The sequence below is a fragment of the Procambarus clarkii genome, chromosome 10, assembly GCF_040958095.1.
Source record: "Procambarus clarkii isolate CNS0578487 chromosome 10, FALCON_Pclarkii_2.0, whole genome shotgun sequence".
NCBI lineage: Eukaryota > Metazoa > Arthropoda > Malacostraca > Decapoda > Cambaridae > Procambarus > Procambarus clarkii.
Window position 1 is genome coordinate 12,851,601 of NC_091159.1, and position 19,346 is coordinate 12,870,946.

The 19,346-nt window shown below is 38.7% G+C and overlaps 1 protein-coding gene across 7 annotated transcripts in view; it reads left to right on the forward strand.

Annotated features, from left to right (window-relative positions):
- The first annotated feature begins 207 nt into the window (after positions 1-207).
- LOC123747107 (nuclear receptor coactivator 4) overlaps positions 208-19,346 on the forward strand; it is a 28,897-nt gene continuing 9,758 nt past the window's right edge. The window contains exons 1-4 of one of the 7 annotated variants that reach the window (XM_045729144.2): positions 208-383; positions 7,425-7,535; positions 8,893-9,039; positions 12,306-12,389. In XM_045729144.2, coding sequence (XP_045585100.2) covers positions 7,425-7,535; positions 8,893-9,039; positions 12,306-12,389 — 342 coding nt within the window. In that variant the 5' untranslated portion in view covers positions 208-383. Of the gene's footprint in view, positions 384-4,482; positions 4,704-4,963; positions 5,101-5,154; positions 5,215-7,424; positions 7,536-8,892; positions 9,040-12,305; positions 12,390-19,346 lie in introns of those variants that run through there. The other 6 variants (XM_069321596.1, XM_045729143.2, XM_069321598.1 and 3 more) reach the window with 6 other exon arrangements.

A 19,346-nucleotide genomic window follows, 5' to 3' on the forward strand; every position in this document is an offset into this window, starting at 1 on the left:
GACTTACACATGTATTCATGTCATTATTACACTGAGTTTACCTGCATTACATTACGAATTGGGCGGGGTACACTTCATAAGTCAGGGGTGCTGTGTATCCCACGCTGTAATAGATATGGTGGGTGTCTGGTATTCCTTAGTACCACACACCAGTTGTACCTTAAAGAAAAAGGAGCATAACTGGCCGACCCCTCACAGTGTTCAAGAGAGAACTGGATAAGCACCTCCAAAGGATACCTGATCAACCAGGCTGTGATTCGTACGTCAGGCTGCGAGCAGCCGCGTCCAACAGCCTGGTTGGTCAGTCCGGCAACCGGGAGGCCTGATCGACGACCGGGCCGCGGGGACGCTAAGCCCCGGAAGCACCTCAAGGTAACCTCAAGGTAAGGTACCAGTTGATTGAGTTGCTCAACCCCCGCAAACACAACTAGGTGAGTACACACACACACACACACACACACACACACACACACACACACACACACACACACACACACACACACACACACGTGGGGACACAGGTGGAAACTGAGCGCCCAAATGAGCCACAGAGATATTAGAAAGAACTTTTTTAGTGTCAGAGTGGTTGACAAATGGAATGCATTAGAAAGTGATGTGGTGGAGGCTGACTCCATACACAGTTTCAAGTGTAGATATGATAGAGCCCAATAGGCTCAGGAATCTGTACACCTGTTGATTGACGGTTGAGAGGCGGGACCAAAGAGCCAGAGCTCAACCCCCGCAAACACAACTAGGTGAGTACACACACACACACACACACATGGATGGATTATTTAACACGGGTGGTACACGCACAAGGGGACATAGGTGGAAGCTGAGTACCCAAATGAGACACAGAGACATTAGAAAGAACTTTTTCAGTGTCAGAGTAGTTAGTAAATGGAATGCACTAGGAAATGATGTGGTGGAGGCTGACTCCATACACAGTTTCAAGTGTAGATATGATAGAGCCCAATAGGCTCAGGAATCTGTACATCTGTTGATTGACGGTTGAGAGGCGGGACCAAAGAGCCAGAGCTCAACCCCCCCGCAAACACAACTAGGTGAGTACACACACACACACACACACATGGATGGATTATTTAACACGGGTGGGACACGAACAAGGGGACATAGGTGGAAGCTGAGTACCCAAATGAGGCACAGAGACATTAGAAAGAACTTTTTCAGTGTCAGAGTAGTTAGTAAATGGAATGCACTAGGAAATGATGTGGTGGAGGCTGACTCCATACACATTTTCAAATGTAGATATGATAGAGCCCAGTAGGCTCAGGAATGTATACATCAGTTGATTGACGGTTGAGAGGCGGGACCAATGAGCCAGAGCTCAGCCCCCGCAAGCACAACTAGGTGAGTACACACACACACACACAAAGTATACACATACACACACACAAGGAGACACGACATGATAACCACCTACAAAATTCTCAGGGGAATTGACAGAGTGGACAAAGACAAACTCTTTAGCACGGGGATTTAGCACACGAACACACACTTTGTTCACACACAATTTAGCACACGAACAAGGGGATACAGATGAAAACTTAGTACCCATATGACCCACAGAGACATTAGACAGAATTTTTTCAGTGTCAGAGTAGTTAACAAATGGAATGCATTAGGTAGCCTTCAAGGTAACTACCTGTATACAGGTAGTTACCTTGAAGTACTTCCGGGGCTTAGCGTCCCCGCGGCCCGGTCGTCGACCAGGCCTCCTCGTTGCTGGACCTGTCAACCAGGCTACACTTGTATTCACCTAGTTGTGTTTGCGGGGGTTGAGCTTTGCTCTTTCGGCCCGCCTCTCAACTGTTTACTAACTACTTTTTTTTCCACCACACACACACACACCCCAGGAAGCAGCCCGTGACAGCTGACTATCTCCCAGGTGCCTATTTACTGCTAGGTAACAGGGGCATTCAGGATGAAAGAAACTTTGCCCATTTGTTTCTGCCTGGTGCGGGAATCGAACCCGCGCCACAGAATTACGAGTCTTGCGCGCTATAACTTGTGTGCCCCCTGTGAGGTTGCTCAATCTACCACTGGTACCTCCCAGGTACCTGGATTTTTTTTTTATCTTAATTTAATAATATACAATATAAATCATATATACATCAATTTTACAAGGAGATACTACATTACATATACAGTAGTATAATACTCAGTAAACAATTGTTTCATATTATCACAGAGCATGAACTTTAAACCCCTAAATGTTATACTTATTTTTCTTTAAATGATTTACAGTTTTAGAGATTATATTTAGTGTGTGTGTGTGTGTGTGTGTGTGTGTGTGTGTGTGTGTGTGTGTGTGTGTGTGTGTGTGTGTGTGTGTGTGTGTGTGTGTGGAAAAAAAGTTGATTGATTGACTGCTGAGAGGCGGGATCAAAGAGCCAAAGCTCAACCCCCCCCAAACACAACTAGGTGAGTACACAGGTTCACTGTTACGTACCCTTATAAGATACGTAAGTGAATATATTAATATGTACATTTATAATTGTATGTAAATTACAAGCATGTATATTGTATACTTATGTTCTATGCAAATGCACATTCATGTTACAGTGTTGGCGTTAGGCCCAGCGTATCGTGGGAATGATTGTTTATTTCTTTGTGTGATCAGTTTTCCCACGGGAACTAATGATTTATATGTGATCATAAGTGGGTAACAGAGTGAAATAATAATTGAGTGAACTGTATCTGGCAAATTGTCGTGGGATCGTCCGTTGCTGGGTGTGCATGCCATTATGCTATTCTGTATGCATATTTTAATTACTATGTAAAGAACTATTACTTTTGTTTGTGTATATCAATATGTACTAATTATTCATTAAGTTAGTTTAAGATTACTCTTGTCACAATGTAGTGCTCCATTGTTGAAATAATAAATATTGTAACTTTGGCAATTTATTCGCGGGGCGAGGCAATCTCTTTTGATTCTCGCGTGATTTTGTTTAGTAGCTGAGCAGAAACCGGGGAGATAACACTTGTTGGAGTTAAGTCATTCTTTTATTCTAGCCATATAATTATTCTTAAGTATTGATTTAATGTCTGGAAGTTACAGTGATATTTTTAATGTGATATATATTGTGACCATATAATCATCTGTTTGCCTTTGAGATTTATTTAATATAAATTATATATCTATACTTAGTATCTTTATTCTTCAGTCCTATGAAGATTCTATTTTATGCTCATTACCCATTAAGGGGTTATACTGGTGATTCGCTATTGAGAACAGCAGTTGTGTCGTATCCCTAGACTTATTAAAGTTTGGCTGCTGTAGGATCACGAGCCGTAACGTACGATAGGTAACATTCACATTAAGCGGAATATGCATGAGAGGATGAAGTGGGTGTGAGGGAGGATGAGGCGGGTGTGAGGGAAGACGAGGCGGGTGTGAGGGAGGATGAGGCGAGTGTGAGGGAAGACGAGGCGAGTGTGAGGGAAGACGAGGCGAGTGTGAGGGAAGACGAGGCGGGTGTGAGGGAGGATGAGGCGAGTGTAAGGAAAGACGAGGCGAGTGTGAGGGAGGACGAGGCGAGTGTGAGGGAGGACGAGGCGAGTGTGAGGGAGGACGAGGCGAGTGTGAGGGAGGACGAGGCGAGTGTGAGGGAGGACGAGGCGAGTGTGAGGGAAGACGAGGCGGGTGTGAGGGAGGACGAGACGGGTATGAGGGAGGATGAGGCGAGTGTAAGGAAAGACGAGGCGAGTGTGAGGGAGGACGAGGCGAGTGTGAGGGAGGACGAGGCGAGTGTGAGGGAGGACGAGGCGAGTGTGAGGGAAGACGAGGCGAGTGTGAGGGAGGACGAGGCGAGTGTGAGGGAAGACGAGGTGAGTGTGAGGGAAGACGAGGCGAGTGTGAGGCAGGGATGCCAGATTGGGCTACAAGTAGCGAATTGGGCTACTTTTCAGAGCCCCGCGCTCCCAAATGTTTAATTTCGCTACTTGCGACTTTTTGGGCTACTTTAAAAACAAATTGGGCTATTAATGTTAAGAAACTCAATGATAATTTTTATGCTTTTTATAATGTCATGTGTACAAATCACAGCCGCGTCCAACAGCTTGATTGAATAGACCACTTACCGCAGGAGGCCAGGTCAGAGACCGACCCCCTGGGGACGTTGATCCTAGGAACTTCCCAAAGAAAAAGTAACCGCAAGGCAAGATAATCCTCCCAGGGGCTATAGATTTCCCAACCTTAATTGCCATTAATACTTCATCCTGGGTACTGTCTATGTTAAGTGACCTCCCACTGTTGCCTACTGTAAATATTTGGTTTCTCTTTAGGTGTTTCCAAGAATCAAATGACTGTCGTTAGAGCGGATTAGCATACAGTGAACTTGGCAGCTTCATCTGTGCTTTCATTATTAGTGTGGCTCTGACCTCCAGAAGGATAGTTCGACACAAGTTACCGCATATAGAAAAGAAGTTACCGCTGTTACTTTTGAATTTGCTTAAGTGTTAACATAAAGAAGTGTAAAATGGGGAAGTGGTCTAAATACCAGGAAGCGTTTCAGATGTCCTGGCTTAAGGATCCCGTGTTTGAAAAGTGGTTGGCTGAAGTGAAAGAAGATAGAAATAAGACATATTGTAAAGTTTGTAGAACTGAGATAAGAGCTCATAGAAGTGGTTTAAAGAAACACAGTGAAACATTAAAACACGGACAAAATATATCGGAGGTAAGTCATCAGCAGATGAGCATCAAGTCTGTTCTATCAAAGAAGGAAGATAAACTTACTAAATTTGAATGTCGTCTGTCTGTATATACTGTCGCTATCTAGAAATCTAACATTATGTTTGTAGCTCATCTTGTATGTATGTACTTTTACCTGAATAAACATTTGATTCGATTTGACTAAACAAAAAATTGGGCTACTCTACTTGCAAATTTGCTACTTTTTGACCGTCAGCTCGCTAGCAATTTACTAGCTAGCAAAACTTAGCAATTTGGATCTGGCAACTCTGTTATGTGATGGAGGATGAGGCGAGGATGAGGGCGGGTGCCGGGCCTGGTGACCGACCGCCGGCAGTCACCGTCTAGACCTAACACAAGGAGGGTGCTGCCGCGCCACGAAGGTACTATACCACTATCATCCACCCCTCATCCCTCATAAATCCTCTCCTATAGTGTATGAGTGGCAGCAAATGTGTGTGAGGAGGCTCTCGAGTGAGAGAAAACCCGTGACTGAGGTAGAGTATGAGTGTGTGTGAGGGGCGGCCAAGGCTACGTGACTGGCGGGTGAGGAGGCATGGCTGACGCCGCTACGGCCAAGTGCTGTAATAATTGTGTAACTCTCCAGGCCGCTGACGTTGTTTGTTTGTGGTAATGGTTGGGCTGTGATGTAAGGGGGGAGAGGGGCGGGGGCGGGTTTAATAGGGTTATTTTGTGCCTTCAAATCTAATTCTGATATTACAGCATTGCAGTGGTAGATTGATATTTAATTTTTAGTTAATTAATTTTAATATATACATATATATATATATATATATATATATATATATATATATATATATATATATATATATATATATATATATATATATATAATACGCGGTATAAGAGCTCTTATTCTTATAATTCATAATAATAATATAGCTCAATTGCCGGGGGATAGGCAGCCAGTGTATATATATATACATATGTGTATATACATGTGTATATACATGCTAGGCTTAAATCAAAGCCCCCCCCCCCCCCCCCGGTGGAATTATTGACCTTCCCTAGGATGGGGAAGGTCAATAATTATTGACCCACAATAAGGTTACTAACTCCTGAGTGCCTATTTACTGCTAGGTGAACAGAACCATTAGGTGATAGGAAATGCGTCCAACCATCTCTATCTCTGCGCGAGATTCGAACCCGGCATTCCCCATTGTGATTGGAGAACGAACCCGACTATACTACCTGGACCCAAATCACTGATGTTCCTATTTTATATTGTCTAATATAAAAGAATATAGAAGGACTATAGAATGGCAAGATTTTACTACCTGAATATTTCAGTCTGGAACACAGTAAATACAAAGTCAGCTTCTTTGTTGCATCTTTTTGTATTCTATTTTAAGTTTTTGACAAAACTAGATGAATTTTGCATTAAGTTTCAAATACTTCTCATATTTGCCATCAGATCTAAAGAACACTAAAGTTAAATTAAAATGAGGAAAAGTTAAGTTTCTCCAGTACACGTACATTTTTATATTTTTATATTCCTGGTGTTGATCAAACATACTAACCACTTTTGCTGTTATTGGGGTCAATATATACTGTACTGTTAAATTAGCTTTGAATCTAATTCAATTAGGTTAATTTAGATTCAATTCAATTCTATTCTAATTCAATTAGATTGTCATATTGTATGCAGGCTTTTCTCTTGGGTTAGTTTGTTCATTACACCATGTTACCTCATTAATTATGTGTTGGGTTTATGTAGAGTTTTGAAATTAGTACTGTATGTGAATCCTCTTGTATGCAGTGATAGGTTGAACTTGAATTGTATGATTTACTAACAAAAGAGACAGTGACACTTAATTTACTAACCCAAGAGAAAAGCCTGCGTACAATGACATTCGATTAATCTAATTGAATTAGAATAGAATTGAATTGAATCTAAATTAATCTAATTGAATTAGATTCAAACCTAATTTAACAGTACCTGTACAGTATATATTGACCCCAATAACAGCAAAAGTGGTTAGTATGTTTGATCAACACTAGGAATATAAAAATGTACGGGTACTGGAGAAACTTAACTTTTCCTCATTTTAATTTAACTTTAGTGTTCTTTAGATCTGATGGTAAATATGAGAAGTATTTGAAACTTAATGCAAAATTCATCTAGTTTTGTCAAAAACTTAAAATAGAATACAAAAAGATGCAACAAAGCTGACTTTATATTTATTTACTAATGAAAGGGATTGTGAACTTTGTTCGTTGCAATGGGTGAGTAAATCTGTCGTGGAAAGTGTGTTCCAATCGCAGATTCACTGAATCGAGGTTCACTGAGTCATGATTGCACTAGATTTACTTGGCAAGATGTCATGTGTGCCTTATTTTTGTTAGTGCATTGTTTAGTTTCCAACCACTTGGGCTGGACGGTAGAGCAACAGTCACGCTTCATGCAGGTCGCCGTTCAATCCCTGACCGTCCAAGTGGATGGGCACCATTCCTTCCCCCCCCCCCCGTCCCATCCCTAATCTTTATCCTGATCCCTTCCCAGTACTATATGCTGTAGTCGTAATGGCTTGGCACTTTCTCCTGGTAATTCCCCCTGAACACCAAATTATATAAGGATTTCTTAAGTGTTGTAAATTAATTGCCTGTAGTTGTCATGGTACTGTACTTTATAGGTATAGTATAGTACTCTTGACAAATATAATTAATAAAACCTATGTATTGACAGATGTCTCTTGAGAGGTTAGAGCTCGATGTGGCACTGAAGCTGGTCTTTGTGCAGACCTCACTCGCCAAAGTGGAAGAATACCGCCAACACCTCCAAGAAAATGCCCAAAAAGTAATGTCAAGCTACTTTTGTTCCTTTACCTTGTGAAATTGTTATACTGTGCATTATATGTGGGTTCTGTTGATCTGCATATTGTCTCTAGAATTACTGTACTACAGAAATTTATAAGTCTTTGATGGTGATAATTACTGTCACTAAAACATAATGTGATTAATTTTAAAATTCTTAACTCATAAACTTTAAAAAAAAAATTACAGTACAGATTAATTCTTAGTTTAATAATGATTTGTTGGCCTCTTGAGAGGCAGGTGGAGACTATACTGTTTTAAAGTAAGGAAATCTTTGGTGAAATCCTAAAATTAATACTAGTACCTGTATATAAGAAAATTTTTAACATTTTGGGATTTCATATATTCAATAAATAATATTGTATTTAAAATGTGCTAAAAATTACCGGATTTACAGTTCAGTAGTCTTTGAAGTGGCAACCATAAAGGACAATTCTAGCTATGGTTTGCACATTACATATGGATTATCAATTGGAATTGTCTTAAGTTTTTGTAATATTATGCCAAGATCAATACTGTGTAGAAAACTTGTAAGATTTAGTAGTGTACAAAGTACTGTACACTACAATACAGTTGAATCCAGCATGATCACAAATCTGGATACAGCAAATTTGATTACTAATTCACTTTTGCTAGAAAATAACAGGCAAATTCCAGTTGAGTGGACTTGTGCTCAACTACTGTAAATATACTTCAGGGGGTGGGGGGGGGGTGGAATTGAGCTACAGGGTTTTGGTTCTACCTCATCCATCTGGATCTTTTAGTGTTTAGGCAAACTCAGTGTGTGGTGTGGTCTTAATCCTTATGTATAAGCTCAAAATTGACATTTATTAATGTTATTTTTTAATTAACTAATTATTCATTTTGAAAGATATATAGCAGTATCCAAGTTGGAGGTAAGAGAAAATGCTAAATATCGATGAAGGGAATTAGAGAAGATGCGAGTAACTACTGTAACAGACTTGGCAATGGTGCACATTATTGGTCCACGTACTGATTCTGTATTCAAATGTGAAAAGGGGAATCCTTTTAAGATTTGCTGTTAACAGGAAGGGTTGTAGTACCACTAGCAAAGACTGTTTCCATATTTTTGCTCATAATGTTGGCAGCTGACTATCGGAATCAAAATTTTGAACTTCTTGCACTCCTATAGCATATAATTTTTATCTCCAAAGTTAGGTGGGTGCATTATAGACTCCTTTATCATTAAAACTCTTCCTTCTTCATACACATTTATTTTGTTCCTCACCTTTCTGAGCTTCCATCAACTCATTCCTCTCAGTCTTCAAATCTCACTAATCCTACTTTGACTTCTATCCTACTCATTTTTCACCCATCAGATGCCTCGAAAAAATCTCTTACCACTAACTCCACACCTCCCTAATCACCGTCACAAGAGAGGGTACTCCTCGCCTTGGCGCAAGTCTCGACACCTGTCCAATATACAACCATACAGCCGTCCTCGTCGGTGTCGACTGGCACCTCAGGTAGTCACTACTACTGTACTTGCTCTTTCTTTGGCACCTGGTTGAACGTTTTCCCCAGCAATGAGCATACTCTGAGCATTTTGGTTTTAGAGCGAACATGCCTAGCAAAGTCATTCGGCTACATAGGGATGCCATGAATGCAAAGTTCTACGTGTATTCTAAAATTTGTTTTACTGTCACAAATCTTGTTTTAAGGATTTGTAGTATGTATTGGTGTAATCGATCTTGCTACTGATCCTTGTATGGCCTGCACACTAGAATACTGCTCCTCTGAACACTGTTTCCTGGAGAACTAAGCTTTACAACCCTTGTTCCTTGGAATCACATTCTTTGCAGGCTTTGTCCCAACAGACACTAACCTGTTGGAATTGAAAAATTACCAGTTTGACCTTGAGCCTTATCTAGTTTATTTGCTGCACTGAGATCTGTTTATTGTGACAGTTTGGCATTGGACAAATCAGCAATAATTGTGTACCAGTATTTTTTTAGTCTTGTAAGTTCTAACCACCTTAGTGGTAAGAAATCTTAAGTATTAGATGTATGCTCTAGACTAGCCCTTTTAAATGTTTTTTTTTAGTGTTTGAACTTTTTCTTTGTTTTAACACTAAAGCAGCAGTCTTTCTCCTTTGCATAAATTTCTAACAAGTTGCAAAGGTTTGTTATTTTTGTATGTGCTAACTTTGATTAGGTTGTCATCTGGGTAAGATATGTTTAGACCCATTTACATTGTTAAAAATAAGGTTCAGGGACAAATTTGTCAATCATAGAGGTTATTTGTATTCCACTGTTTGGTTATGATGATACCTGGGTTCTCTCATCATCAGCAATTGCTATTTTCTTCCATTTTAAGTCATAAATGGAACGAGTTGATAATTTGAAGTTGGATTTGCATGGCATCAACTAATCATTAAATTTCCAGGGATTTGATTCTTGTGATTCTTCAAAATGTTACATTTGGGTGATTTTAATTTTTTGTATTTTATAATTATTACAAATACAAGTAAATTCATTAGTACTATAAGAAAGTAGATTGTGATGCTGCAGTGAAAGAAAAGCAAAAACAGCAAATTATATTTCAGCAAAAAAAAAAAAAATTAGTAATACAAGAAGAAAATAGTTGTATAAATAATACATACATTATTGCATGATTTTTTCATAACTGTAGGGATGTTAGCCAATACGTTGGAATATTAACATATGCTGTTGTTGATGGTATTACTAGCTTGTCTCAATTTTTTTTTGCCATTGTTGACTTGGCTGAAGACTATTTGAGGGAGAGGGAGGCAGCTGTAAAGTCATATACTGTACTGTATTTGCCACAACCACATTTATATTGGTTTGACCTTCCAGCTGCAGAGGAGATGTACATAAGCTAGACACATATTTTAAAACTGTTTATTGTTGCATTTCATGACACATGCAAGAACCCACAGACATGTATTTGCTGGTGACCTTGGGCAGTAACATACTAATCCAGTTGGCAGTAAGCACTCAAGTCATGAGGCAGGAATGTGTTTGATAGCTAGAGGGTGGAATAGCACATTCTGGCAGGCACATGTTATTGATAATGATACCACAACTGTACTTGAGCTTGAATTATAGTGCCTCACACCATGGAGCTTTTAATGCTGTGACATGAGGATTTTATAATAAATGGGGCAGAGAATTTGCACGAGTGGTTTGGCATGCCATGAGAAACTTTTTGCACTTCGTTTACCTAGTGACAAACTTTACCTGGCACTGTCCACTAGAAAAGCAGTTTACTTAAATGCATGGAAATCTGGATATTGCTGAAGTTGGCAAGTAATGTGAAACAAAGAGGCCAGGCACACATTAGTACTGTATTCAAATAATTAATCATAGCTGAGTTGGAAATGGACGGGGAAGGGAGTGAGGAGACTACAGTATCTGGGAAAAGTGCCAAGTCATTATGACTATATAGCACTTGGAAGGTATCAGGTTAAGGATTTGGGATGGAACGGGGAAAGGAATGGTACCCAATCATTTGGACGGTCAGGGATTGAATGCCGACCTGCATGGGGAATAGTAAAGTGAAATAAATAAGCAGAGTAGACAGAGGAAAGGGACATAGCTGGCATAGGGCCAAGAATCAGTCTACCTAGGGTGTCCTATTACTATAGCACAATTGTTTATGGCTACAGCTGCTGTTCCAAGTACAGTACAGGTATATGCACCCTGCCAGAGCTAGGAGAGGACGAAAGTGAGATAATGTATCATATACTAATCTACAGTGTTGGAAGGAGTTGAATGTGTTGGTGAGAATAGGTTAATTGGGGGTGGTAAATGGGTGGATGCCAATACAGTATCAGGAGAGGTGTAAAAGTGCTGTACTCGCATAGTTGTGCTTGTGGGGCTTGAGCTCTGGCTCTTTGATCCCACCTCTAAACTGTCAATCAACTGGTGTACAGATTCCCAAGTCATGCTGTGTATGATGCCAGGTGCACACTTGCGTTACCAATGTGAAATCCTTAACCAGATTTAGGCAGGCAAGGATGTTGGTGCTTCTCACTATCTATTTATAATTTGAGTACTGAGCATTAATTTGTCATTAATATTTATGAAATTGTATTATTAAATTACAGTATTACAATATTATTAAATTAAAAAATTACAGCTCTACACAAAATACCAGAACTTGCCTTAACCTTTGAGGAACCTTTTGTTTGTCAAAATCTATACAGTATCATGCACGTGTCTTATTTTTCAACGGTACTTGATACTAATCTCTGGGCAAACAGACTTATCCTTTATGGTTGAAGGAAGGATCGGGTTGATTTTGTTATACCAATTTCCATTTTAATCTCACTGGCCACTGAATGTAGGTTATTTCCAGGTTAGGTCCAGGTTATTTTCTAAAGCCTACAGTTTCATTTTTTCCTGTTCTTTTCTTCCCACACTGACTGCTTCTACCACTTTAAGCTTTCTGGGTATCTTACATGGCAGTGAACCTTAAATATGTTTGTCCTCTTGTACATTCAACATTCAATACAGTTGATACTTTATTAACCCTGCCAACCTAAATAGTGTTCATACTATAAAGTCACACTGGTGACTAATGTGATGGTGTACAACAGTATTTTTTGGCAAATTGTGTATTATTAATATGTTGCCCCTTCATTTTGCTGAAATAAAATATTATGTTGGAAAAACAAAAGTATGCATTCAGCAGAGGAGATGGAGTTAAAAACATATTAACTCTTCATATAAAATTTTAGCTCTGAATACTAATCGTCAAATGATTACAGGTGAAGGATGAAATACATGAAATTGTGGAACGTCAGATTGGTGCATTAAGAGGAAGGGAACGGCAGTTAATACGGCAGGTGGAGGTAAGTTGGTTTGTCTTAGTAGAAATTGTTTAGTACAGTACATTGTGTTCATGAATATTAAAGTATACAAGGGGTAAAAACATTGTGGTGATTTGAAGATGTGAGGTAGGTAACTTTATAAACTTAGGCTTCCCAAAATTTTTCAACAGAATTAGTTGTAAGAGTAAGATATGAAGGGATGCATGTGAATGGGGTGGTTGTTCTAAGTTGAATCAAGATCAGTATGCATACTCTTGGTCAGTATGCATTTACTTTGTAATGCATTCCACTTGTGGACAATCTTCTCTGCAACCAAATATTTTTTTTTCTATACCAGTATATATTGAATTGCTAACTTCCATTTTTCTTATTGTCTGTGCTTGCCTTTGCCTGCGTGCAAAGCATGAATTGGCAATGAACATGACTGCAAAGCATTATTGCTATGTGAGAATGTGTTGTTTTGCTTAATGTGTAGAGAAACGATAGATAAAGTATTAATTTCTATAATTTTGTGTCAATTGCAAAACAGTTTCCTTGTTGACCAGACCACATACTAGAAGGTGAAGGGATGACGACGTTTCGGTCCGTCCTGGACCATTCTCAAGTCAATTGCCTTTGCCTGTGTGCAAAGTTATTATATAGTTGTTGCTTTATAGTTGAGAATGGTCCAGGATGGACCAAAACGTCGTCGTCCCTTCACCTTCTAGTGTGTGGTCTGGTCAACATTCTTCAGCCATGTTATTGTGACTCATTGCCTGCAAGGAGTATCCTGCTGTGATAAGAATCCTTTATTCATACTGGGTATTGGAAGCACTGTACGGTGTTATTGTTAAATGTTTGAGTGCCAGTTTAACATTGTTTAACACCCCCTCTAACCTTTTTCTAAAATACATTTTTATTCTTTCTGTGAAAGTGATTTCCCACCTTAGAAAAATGGGTAATGGGTAATTATTGTTCACTGTTTCTATGTACAGTAAGATATAAAAGGTTCATACTTTATTAAATATTAAGGGGCCATCAGTTAGTTTTTTAAACATTGTTCAATATTAACAAATCTCTTTTAACTTGTTGTATATGAAAAGGGCTGCAATTGTTCCAAGCTTCAGGATTGCAGCCTAAATAGAAAGGGACAATTTTTTTTTCAATGCCATACACATTTTCAACCTCTATCTTCAACCACATGTTGCAAATGAAATCATTTCTATGACAATCTTCTACCACATTAGCATATAATAACGATCCTGATTCAGCGGATTTTCCAAAATGTTTAGTTTTACTAATACAAATAGTCAAAGTTTTCCCCCCAAAAATTATGCAAATATAGCATGTTTATTACTATTATAAAATCAGTAAATTAACTTAGGGAAAAAAGCTCAAACCAGATTGTAGAAACATAAACTCTACATACAAGGTGTAAGTTTCAAGTAAATTGAGTAAAAAATGTAAGAGTTATAAGAACATTTGTTACTTGAAATAAATAAGTAAAAAATAGTAAGGTTCTGCCATCTGTGGCTGAGATTGACATCAACCAAATTCCTGGCACCCTTGGCACCCATACAGATAGGCTTACGTGCAGTCAGGTGTAAAAGTTTCATGCAAATTGTCCGATAAACAAATAAGAAAAATATTTTTTTTAACTAAATTTTTTTGGGATAAAACTAATTATTAAATATTTTTATTATATGCTATTGTGATAGCTGAGAGTCATAGACATGATTTCAGTTGACACTTGTGTTTGATGTTAATTTTTTACCATTTTGGAAATTTTTTGACATAATTCAATATTTTTTTTCTCCCTTCCTATTTATGCTACGATGCTGAGACTTGGACCAGATGAAACCCTTTTCATATACAACTCGTCAAAAAAGTTTGATTGAAATCGAACTAGTTTTCATTTATTGCATATTTTTAGCATATTTGGAACTAATGGCCCCTTTTTAAACAGGCCAATTCAAAATGTAGATTTAATGGTGATGGTGCTCTATTTTCTCCTTAACATTTCTGTTTTTCACATTTTTACCTTTAATTTTTACATAAGCTGGTTGTGCAAATAAGCAACCATTTCTCTGGTTGTGTGTGCAACCAAGCAGCAAGTAATGCGATATGTGTATATAAATATGTAATATCTTTTTTTGTTTCATATGCTTGTCTCAATGCTGAATACAAATACAGTGGAGCCTCGATTAACGAATTTAATCCATTCCGGCACCAAGCTTGTCGTGCGAAACGCTCGTCTTTTGAAACAAATTTCCCCATTAAAAATAATGGAAATAAAATTAATCCGTTCTACTGTACCACCGAAAAACATCAATATATTCGATACTGTACTTTAAATAATGGAGCAACCTACCTGACATACACTGGACAAACCTTTGACATTTTTTCTTTTTTCAAATTTGTTCAATTTTTTTTTTTTTTTTTTTTTAATTTTTTTTTTAGAAATAGGTTCGTTTAGTATATGTCAGGTAGGCTGTTCTTTTTTTAATAAAAAATGAACATATTTGAAAAAAAGGAAAAATGTCATAAAGGTTTGTTCAGTGTTGTCAGGAAGGATGCTCCATTATTTTTTTTTTAATTTGTTTTGTATTTTTCACTAACACTTTCGCGTGCCCGGCTAAGGTTAAAAAAAAAGTGGCATGTGCGCACGGCGTTTTTCTCGCTTAAGTGTCAAAACAAAAATGTGTATACTCTTTTTACTCTCCTGACCTTAGTTCTCGAGCTACGTATTTCATTTTGGTACCAACGTGTTCGCAATAAAATTCTCTAGAAGAACATCAGTAAAAAAGGTCACGAAAGGTATAGGGATACCAGCACCAAATAAATAACTACTGTCTCCACTCGATCATCCGGACTATATGGGAAGGACCCTCAGCCGGATTATCACATTTTTCGGATAATGGTACTTTTTCACCTACGAGTCCAAAAGTGACCATTTCCAACTATTTTTATACTACAAACAACATAATTTGAATTCCCTTACCACATACAATTATTAAATATTCAACTAGAAACCTCAACTTACCTTGTTGGTGTTCATCTTCTTGATTGATGCCACACATCTTGAAGTTAAAAATTCTTAACAATTTACGTAACCTATACTAACACAACACTAAAATTAACACTTAAAATTACTGTACAGTTCATTAAGCTAAGTTAGTTTTGACTGCCAGCTGCTGAAGCCTCACTAGTTAAAGGCATTTGGGTTGCCTGTGAGGCCTCACTTGTTGAAGCGCTTGCATGCCCTCACTTGTTGAAGGCGCTTGGCTTGCCTGTGGCACCTCACTTGTTGAAGGCGCTTGGCTTGCCTGTAGCGCCTCACTGGTTGAACAACACGTAGCTTGTCTTTAATTGCTAGGACAATCTTCTTCCTCTTAACACTTCCAGAACGATTGATGCTGCTACCAGACATATTCTTGGCCAAAAATGTTCAAAGTTACTATGAAAATTAAGAAAGTAATTTAAAAAAATATTTCACTAATGGCGCAGCACTGTGTATAACACGAGGGACGGGAGCACATGGGTTGATCAGTGTTGGACGGGTCCACTTGGGGTGGGGCAGCTATAGCACGTTACGTAGGCCACCAGGAGGAAAAAAATTCACAATATTTTTGAAGGAAACTTCAGCCTGTGCACAATGCTTTTAGGAAACTTATTTATTTGTTATTACTTAATTACTAGTACTTATTTCATTTGTTTTTGGCTATGATTAATTGTTCTAAAATTAATGGTAATTCCTGTACTCAGGTGGTCCCTCCTGACGCACCGCTCCCACCCTCCCAACACCACCCACCCACCCCACCCCCTCCTCCACAGTGCGTCTAGAGCCACAGACTGGATTAATACGGTATGGCCGTATTTTCATCCGGCCAAACCAGCTTTTATCCGGTTCCTGTGGCCATTTTGGCCGGATATTGTGATAACTTTATCCGATCACGATTTTGGCCGTATAAGGGCGTTTTCCGGATGTTTGAATCCCGGATAATTGCGGGGTTACAGTACGTAGATGACTCGCCGTGAGCGCCCAACAGCAACAAAATGTTTTTACTCTTGGGATTGTTATCACCTCCACACTTGTCCTACAGCGTTAATTTTGGTATCAATGGACTCGCAATGAAATTCCCAACACGGTAATATGAATATAAACATAAAATAATGGTCGCGGCCCACCCGCAAGAGTGTGGGAAGTGGCGGAACTGTTACCCGGTATCGGTGACGCGACGACACATGTGCGATATGGCGCTTTGAAAGTTTATACTTATTTCACTGTCCTGACATTATTATTCTATGTACGTCATTCATTTTTGTGCCAATGTGTTCGCAATAGAATGTTCTATGAGCCCGTAGGTAAAAAAGATCAATAAAGTGTATAATAGAATAGCGCCAAATATAAAACAACGCTGGAACATATCAGTGAGCATCAAACACACGAAATGTTTTTACTGTTATGTTTGTCAAGTTTATACTTGTTGCACACAGTTATTTTTGGTTGTACATTGGTCGTAATAAAATTCCCTAAACAGACATATGCATATAATACATGATATGGGGGAAGCATTATCAGTATAAATGGCTAAAGTCGCCCACCTGCAACCCGTTTGGGACACTCGTGCAGACACACGCTACACCCAAAAAAAAATCTACGAAGGTTCGAGTCTACTTACGGCAGTTTATGTGATAATGTTCATTCTGGTATCAAAATACTCATTTCAGTTTGTAGTTCATGCGATTTTCAGAATCAACTGAATCGCTGGAGGTTCAATATTTTAGTCAGTCATCTGACAAAACCGTCTCATCAAATGGCAGTGTGCCAGACATCTTGGGTTCTGATTCGGTTGCTGCTTCAGCTTGAGATGTTGAAGTGAACAAAGGCCGCCTCACACCAGATGGTCCGGGAGTTTGCATGACGTCAACATAGGCAGGACCTGTCATCATTTATGTCTGGAGCGTGCCACAAGTGTTGAGATACTGTTGCTGTTTGAGGCCAATCTTCCGGGTCGTGCATTAGGGCCCAAATTGCCACCTCGTGGAACTGTAGCAATGTTAGCTTTTTTTGATCAGTTGTGTTGTATTTGTACAAAACAAAGGCATTATGCAATGCCATTTGCAGGAAATAAAACGTTATCTTTTTGGTCCACTTGTGAGTTTTCCTGGTAAAATGGTAATACCATTTGATCGAAGTGGTCCACACCTTTCATGAACTTATTGTACCATGCAGCCTAGTGGTGAGAAAGAGACCCTCATGGTGCGCAGTTTGAAACAAACCCAAAGTAAATCTGATTAAAATTGAATTTTATACAAATATTTTTTGGGGGACATCATTTTATGTCCACATTGCGGAAGCGGGTAGGCGAAACAGGACTCCCAAGTTATGTCCTGATCTGCATAAAGTGTTAATAATGGAGCAGCTTACCTGGCATGCACTGAACGTACCTTTGACATTTTTTCCCTTTTTTTTCAAATTTGTTCAATTTTTTTTTATACAAAATGGAGCAGCCTACCTGACATACACTGAACAAACCTTTTTGACTGTTTTTTTTTTTATTCTAAAAAAAATTCAATGCTTTGCAACATCAGTTTTCACACGTTTCATTTTCCGTGAATCTGTTTCCCATTTTCAATCTCTGAATATTATCCTTTACCTGCAATTTATTGTTTATGAATTTATAGAATAGGCCTGGTTCTGTTTTACATTTGTCTGCAATCCCTTTTTCAAAATTCTTTCTGCCCCTCTCCTTCCTGCCCTGTAGTTGTTTCTCACATCTTTGTATTGTGTGTGCCTTTATCTTTATTTCACAAAACTTAATATACATCTCATTTACTTCCTTGCCTAGCAACAAGTCTGTCCAATTATACTCACTAAAAAAAATTTCTAAGGTCCCCATAATGTCCTCTCCTGACGTCAAGTTTTTCAACTGATTCATCCTCTTTATTTTCTTCCAGACTATAACGCATTGCATACTTTATTCCCAAAATGACATGTTCACTTTTACCGAAGGGAGGAAGGTACTGAATGTCAAATATCTCTTCCTCTTTCCTGGTAAATATCAAATCTAGCATTGAGGGAACATCCTCATCCTCATAGCCTGTTTAACATGTTGATACAAGAATGATTCCAGGATGAGGTCTAAGAATCTACAGTTCCAAAAGTCCTCTGTTCTTGCTTCATATGCTTCCCAGTCTATGGATTTAAAGTTGAAGTCGCTGACTACCAACAGTCGTGATCTATCTTTATCCGCTCTCGTTGTAATCTCTTAGATTATTGTTATAAGACCCTCTCGTTTATTATCCAGCTCCTTTGTCCATGTGTTGCTTGGCAGTTTACTATATGCATATATGATCATTAGTTTATCCTGATAGATCTCTAGTGCTATTATGTCAACTTCTCATAGATTGGTAATTATTATTTCATTTACCTTTAGGTGTTCTTTCACCAGCACAGCAATGCCACTGCCTTTCTTAATTTTTCTGTCCTGTCTCCAAACTGAGGAGATAATATTCCCTTAGGAATATGACCTCGTTTAAAATATCGTCTTCAAGTTTTGTCTCCATGAGTGCAATGAGTGTCTGGCATCTGCAGCTGTGTTAAATCACTTGACCTCAGTATCTTTGATCTCACTTCATCTACGTTGGTGTATACAACTTCCAGGAACATGTTCCCTCTCTCCTTATTCTTCATAACTTCTTTCTCCAGCAGTTTTGTTGGTTTGCCTTTTTGTACCATTTTACTGGCCTGCCTACCCCTATCACTTTGTAGAAAAAAGAATTGATTTCTTCTTCATTCCTGCTCTCATTCAGATGTTTACCCTCTACGAGGTTCAGTTTCAGCTTCTCTCTGTCTACTCTTGAAAGTTCTCTTCTTAACGACAATACTTTCCCATCCTCATCACTTGGTAATTTTCTAGCATTCCTTAGTACTTCTTCCATCTGTTTGGCACCATTTAGGGTGTTCCTCAAGGGTCAAACTTTCCCATTTATGTA